The sequence below is a fragment of the Astatotilapia calliptera genome, chromosome 19, assembly GCF_964374335.1.
Source record: "Astatotilapia calliptera chromosome 19, fAstCal68.1, whole genome shotgun sequence".
NCBI lineage: Eukaryota > Metazoa > Chordata > Actinopteri > Cichliformes > Cichlidae > Astatotilapia > Astatotilapia calliptera.
In genome coordinates, this window is record NC_137440.1 from 18,929,170 (window position 1) to 18,935,322 (window position 6,153).

At 40.2% G+C, this 6,153-nt stretch overlaps 1 protein-coding gene across 1 annotated transcript; it reads right to left on the bottom strand.

Moving 5' to 3' along the window:
• Window positions 1-1,771: 1,771 nt before the first annotated feature.
• ttc9 (tetratricopeptide repeat domain 9) lies at window positions 1,772-5,762 on the bottom strand. The gene is made up of 3 exons (XM_026152167.2): window positions 4,736-5,762; window positions 4,174-4,356; window positions 1,772-2,778 (listed from the first exon to the last, which is right to left on the bottom strand). Exons 1-3 carry the CDS (start codon window positions 5,205-5,207, stop codon window positions 2,696-2,698), a joined length of 738 nt encoding a protein of 245 aa, XP_026007952.1. The 5' UTR covers window positions 5,208-5,762; the 3' UTR covers window positions 1,772-2,695.
• Between the last annotated feature and the right edge of the window lie 391 nt (window positions 5,763-6,153).

Genomic DNA, 6,153 nt, shown 5'->3' on the forward strand with positions numbered 1-6,153 from the left:
CTGGATCAGTATTTCTTTGTTAAGGCTCTACAATTGTTTATGTGACTATGGGCCATGATGATGATAACACAAGCGTGTATTCACTAGGCCAGTCAGTAGGGTTTGAGTAGCTCAAGAGTAAATTGTGTTGCTTATCCCAGTGAACTATTTTGCATGTAAAAAAATATGTAGATTTTATGTGAAATGTTCAATTTATACCCAAAACATACCAAACCAACAACAGAGCAGCACATACACGCTGATGCTACTCATGATGACACACCCGATGTGCTGTAATACTCTCTGCAGCCTCCTTTGTGCATGCCTCACAATGTTCATCCAGTTTCTTAATCACTTTTCCCTCTAGGGCAGGAATGGGTGATTAATTTTCCCAAGGGGCCACATGAGAAACTGGGACTGTTGTGGGGGGCTGCGCCGATAAGATAAAAATAATACTGAGTAGGATTGAGTTCGGCTTATTGGTGTTACCCTCTACAACTGTCCTAGTTTCTCATTTGGCCCATTGGGAAAAATTAATTGCCCACCTCTGATATAGGTTCTTGGTAGGGCTGGAGCTTTTTACGGGATATGCAGGATACACCCTGAACAGATCATCAGTTAATCACAGGGCAAACAGAGAGATAGACATTTTTTTTGTTTGTTGCAAGTACACCTACAGACAATTTAGAATCACCATTTAAGCTTTCATGCATATGTTCAGATTGCAGATGAAAACCAATGCACTCTGATAATCCCCAACCATGTGGCCACTGGTGCTTTTGTCCCACAAACCTGGCAGCCAAAGTTTTTGGGTCTCCTCAGCTTCATGTCAGCTTAAACTTATTATTCTCTACCAGTAACTTTACTGTTCTAAAAATGTAAGAAAACAGTGGAAACTATTAAAAAAGATATACTATAAACCATAATTCTTCTCAGATGCAAGCAACAGACAAAATTATGTACAAGCTGCTGAAAAATTACTGAGTAGCAGTTTGTTTTATGTATATTAGCATTAGCATCAAATTGCAACTTAAGAAAAATGTAACTTAATATCCAATAATGTTCGAAACATGATTCTGCAATCCGCTAAGGGTCTAAATTGACCAAAAATATCTATAAATCCTCAATTTAAAACTTTGAAAAAGAAGAAAGAAAATCGAGTTTTCAACTCTTTGTTACCCATCTGCTAGCAAGCAACCAATTAGCCACCAACTTGAAATGATGTATCTAAAGAATCTTTGTATGTGGAGTGTTGGACTGAATATTTCTCCTAAGTGATTATGCAAACATTTTCAGTACAGTTTCTGTAGTTTTGCAAACCCTTTTTTTAAAACAGGAAAGCTATCATTGTCCCTTGTTGCAGCTAATGCTACAGGATGGGCTATTGCTGCTATCCCTTTGCCAAACATTAAACAGATATATTAAAATGGTTTGATTCACATGTAACTAATGTTGATACAGGCACAAGACCGAAATCCAGCATTTAAGATAAGATAGAATAAGTTGGTAGCTAGCTAGCACATGAATTTTATTTTCCATAAAAGAGAGTAAATGTTAGTTTTATACTTTATTGTATTGTCAATGATAATACTCTTAATATATAAAGATTTAAAAGCTGGGGCTAAGAAATTAGCCATATCAACTAAAATGGTGGAAATGAAAAGCATTGATTAACTCTTAAATAACTGCCAGTGTCAGGATTTCTGCATCCTGATACCATCCCTCTAGAAAATTAACATTATGCTTTACAATGTCAACTACCGAGACAAAAACGTTAACTCTTTCCACCCAGCATTGTTTCATTTATTTATTTACACGTGTGCTTTCATCATGTTTTCTCTATTCATTTAGTTAAGCTCATTAGGAAAATAAAAAAGGAAAACTAAAGAGAAATCCAATGCTGCAGCACCACAAAACATAATGCAATCAATAGACACACATTACAACCATACCTTTACAGTAAACACAGTATTTTAAGATACAGTAAATGCTGTGAGTGAAGTGCTTCATTTTGGCATTAATAAACACAAAAAGCTCACCTCTACAGGATATCTTCTTGTGATTTTATAAAGTAGCCTATTTACATTTTGTGATATGTCTCATATGTCTCATACCGCAGTTAGCAACCATGTGCTCTTGATGTCCTTGTCCAAGCATTTTGAGTTTTAAACCTACTTACGACTAGCACCTTTACTTCAGGTATAATTGGGAGTATAAAAAGGTGAGTTTTGTAGTGCTTTCAAAATCAAAGTATGGTGACAGAAGTGTAGGTGGTTGTTACTCATTTACTCCAAGGCATTTAAAAGACATCTTGTGCGAGGGCAGGTGCTAATTTACAGTTATACTCGCCTGCAGACATGCTGGATTCACCTTTATTGCTCCTGTCTCCATCACAAGTTATGGCCTGTATGTGCGATGTTTGGACTGGCAGTGCATCAGATTGGAATGGGTAAAACATACTCAGGATAAATTCATACTAGATATGATTGGAAGTTTGAAACACAATACCTTGTACAATTAAAAAAAATAAAAATAAACATTTCAAGCACACAACAGTGAAATTCAATCACGTAACTGGCAACCAGATGCTGTGCAAGGCAAAAGCGAGCAAACATCATTTTACACCAAAACCTCCAAGCCGTGGTGTTTAAGGTCTGGGTGGCACACAGTAGGGCTGAAATTTATGACGAGAGAGAAGTCATCGGACAGCGAATGCTTATGTGGCCTCTTTCTTCTCCCTTTGGGCATTTCTCCGAATCTTCATCTCTGTCAGCTGAATATAGCGGATGACATTGGTGTCTGGAAAACAAAGGCAGGAAAAGGCTGATTTATTTCCTGCTCAGACAGGAAACGGTGCATCAATAAGGTCGTAAATCTTCCATTTAAACACAACTCTGTAGTACATGGAATTAAAGCAGCTAGAAGTCATTTATACCACAGCTTTTTGGCAGTGCAAAAACAAAACAAGCTCCATATGAAGATCTTGTGTATCTGCAGTTTTTTTTTTTGTAAATGATCTTACTAGCTTAGTACATAAATAAACAAACATACACATAACAAATAGATATTAACCACGTGAAGGAGGCTGTTTGCAGACTCCTCTTCATCTACAGTTTTCCCACCTGCCATTCAAGCAACAAATACACCTCTAAAGTTGTCATATTACCTAACTTGACTAGTTTTCCTGTGTTATTTTCTGTAGCTCTGATTAATGTTGGGTGACATGAATGAAGCACCCACATTGAAAAGGCCAAGGTTGTGCTAGAAAATCTGATTCACTGTGCGTATCTTAGGCACCAGATTTCTGCCCAATTATTTAAATAACATCTAGGAACAGAATCACAAATAGGCCAAAAGCCCACAGTGATAATTTTACTCTTAATCTTGTAAATTTCATATTATTAATCAAATACCTGGTTCCCCCTGTTAGCTTTTAGATGTGAAACATCTTCAGGAACTCAATAGAAGTCCAGCTACCTCTGTCTCAAGCACTCTGTACTATGTTAAACATGTCACTCAGTGGTTTCACTGTCATATCTGCAATGCACTTGATATTTTTGCATGAAGTCAGTTTAGTGCCAGTCAACAGCCTGCTATTCCATTTCTATACCAAAACAGTCACCTGTTTTATTTTATTTATTTATTGAAGTCCACAAATATCTCTGCAGTGCACCTGTTCATGTTCATGTTCATGTGAAACACTTTTACATGATACACAAGCTACTGTCAGCTACACCCTTGTTCACAGGGGTCACCACAGCAGGTAGCTCCGCATGTTTTTTGTTTTTGTTTTTTTACACCAGATGCCCTTCCTGATACAACCCCAAAGGGATTTATGTCTCCTCCAGGGATCTTTTGTTTTTTGGGCAAATGTATAAACCACTACACTAATGAGCCACTACAACACTAATGCCGTCTTTTTACCTTGTCCCAGAACTCCGTTTCTTTAAATGCTCAAAGCAACTAAATTAGATATCTTCTATTTGGTCCAGACTGAAATACTGAATCTCACCCACATTTTGAATTGCAATGAAGCATGATGAAGGATGACTCCTACTTGTTTTTATTTTATTTTCTCTACTAGTCATCTCATCACCCTTAAATGTTTTTCACAGTCAGCAAGCTGCATAAATAATGTATTGTGTATTTCAGATATTAGTGTAATGTTCCTTGCCATGAACCAGCAATCCTTACCTGAAGGTTCCTGCTTGTTTGACTCCTTCAGGTAGTACAGGGCTTTCTGGAAGTCTCCTAGGTGGTAATAGGCCACTCCAGATCGGTACAAAGCTTTGAAGTTTTTTCCTTCCTTGTTAAGCACTTTCAGGCAATATTCCTTTACTCGTTCATAGTTCACCAGCTCCATTTGCAAAAGACAAGCTAGAAAGAGATTAAAAGAGGGGAGAGAGGGCGAAACTCCTGATCACACTGCAAGACCCAATGTTAGACTTGCATTATTTTACTGAACTACTAATATGTCCTGTCAGGGACTAAAACACAGCTGATTCTTTGGTTAAATCTTAAACATATAGCAAATATTATAAGTTTGCCAAGGGGTGAATAAATATACCATTTATGCAAAGTGATAATTAAAAAGAAAGTGAGGCGGATTGTGGGGTAAGCCTGAGAATGACTCATACTGGCAGTGAATCATTCATGAGCTCTGGATTATTCCCAGAATTTCCCTCTGCTGAAAAGACAGCTGATAAGTGGAATCTGTGTCCATCTGTGGGAAATGTATGCGAGAAACGTCTCTTACCGGCCAGACTGTTGTAACACTCCAGCTCTGCGTTCTCCATTGCCCCCTTCTGCTCATCCGTCAGCGTGGTGGACTTGCTGATGGTCGGCAGCAGGGAGGAGGGTGACTTGGAGCTTGTGTCCGGATCCCCCAGAACCCTGCACAGCCCTTTAATCTCGAGCAGAGCCCGGTGATACTTGCCGATTGCCTCTCGGTACTTCTTATCCTTGTAGCACTGGGTGCCTTGGCTCTTAAAGTCCAGCGCCCGTCTCACGACGTCCGCTGGTTCGTTGTAGGATGGTTGTTTCAGCATCGACCCACCATGATGCTTCTGCTGCTGGAGCTGCTGCTGATATCTGGCATCTTTGGTCCGGCTGCTGCTGTTAGGGGGGTGAGCGCACTGCTGAAGCCGTGGGGATCCGCAGGCGTTGTCAGTGTGGCTGCCTTTGCCACTATCCACCCTGCCGTCGTGCGCAGCCTGGATCACACTCATCTTCAACGTTATTTCTATTATAGCTGCCCTGCCCGGCTGTAAATTAGCTGGGAAATTGAGGCTTTTCACTGCATCCTCTCGGCTGTATCGCGCCTTCGCCTCGCCAGTGTCGCAACTACGTCTGTGTGCGCACCCCTACGCGATGCGCGCTCCTCTGTTGTAGCCTGCTCTCGTATGTTTCTCTTCAAACGCGCCGATTGGTCGATACACACAGAGCCAGTGGTCCCATGGGGGTCCCACACCAGGAAGAAGAGGTTTAATATCATTATCAATTTATCTGCAACCTGTGAGAAATGAGAGGGAAGTTACAGTCCTGTATTTGAATTAACATTTTTTTTAAAGAAGAAGTTATTCTATTTCCCCTTCAGACGCCAGTGGTAATTTGTGGCCCAATCGGGGATTTCTTGTATTTCTAAATAAGGCCAAATGACCGTGTAATAAATTGCCGTATTTCATCCTTCCTAAGCCATATACCCCATGGAAAGACTTGATCGGAGTGAATATAATTTTTTTTTTTTTTTTTGGGGGGGGGGGGGGTTTGGTGTCACGCTTGTCTTAAAGTGGAGGAATGTAGTCATCTCTACTCAGATGAATCAGATAAAGCTCATCCAGCTCATTTTATCTCTACAGAGCAGCTTTGCCAGAGCAGCTACTCTTGACAGACTACAGACTCCTAATTACAGACTATGATGTCATTCGGATGGGGTTTTTGCAGGATGATAGTGTTATTAGTCTCTGTTATGAAGACGGAAGGGCATGTGTAGGAGCATTTTCGGGCATACGGTTTCATTTTGACTGGCCATTGTGTCAGGTTGTTTGTTCACCGTGTCTGTCCTGTGACTGTCACTGGGGCAATGAAGTCAGCTGTCTGTCTGGGTGTGTCTCTGGAATTTCAGCGTTGAACAAATGCTGCTGATCAGAAATAAAGACCATGTAACCCATGAAA

What these genes read in the sequence shown, in the direction of transcription:
- ttc9 (XM_026152167.2), bottom strand. Translation starts at nt 5,207, where the DNA reads ATGAGTGTGATCCAGGCTGCGCACGACGGCAGGGTGGATAGTGGCAAA. An exon ending in GTGTTACAACAGTCTGGCCG is followed by an intron (nt 4,357 to 4,735) that starts GTAAGAGACGTT and finishes ATCTCTTTCTAG; the next exon opens with CTTGTCTTTTGCAAATGGAG. An exon ending in AAACAAGCAGGAACCTTCAG is followed by an intron (nt 2,779 to 4,173) that starts GTAAGGATTGCT and finishes TTTGTTTTCCAG; the next exon opens with ACACCAATGTCATCCGCTAT.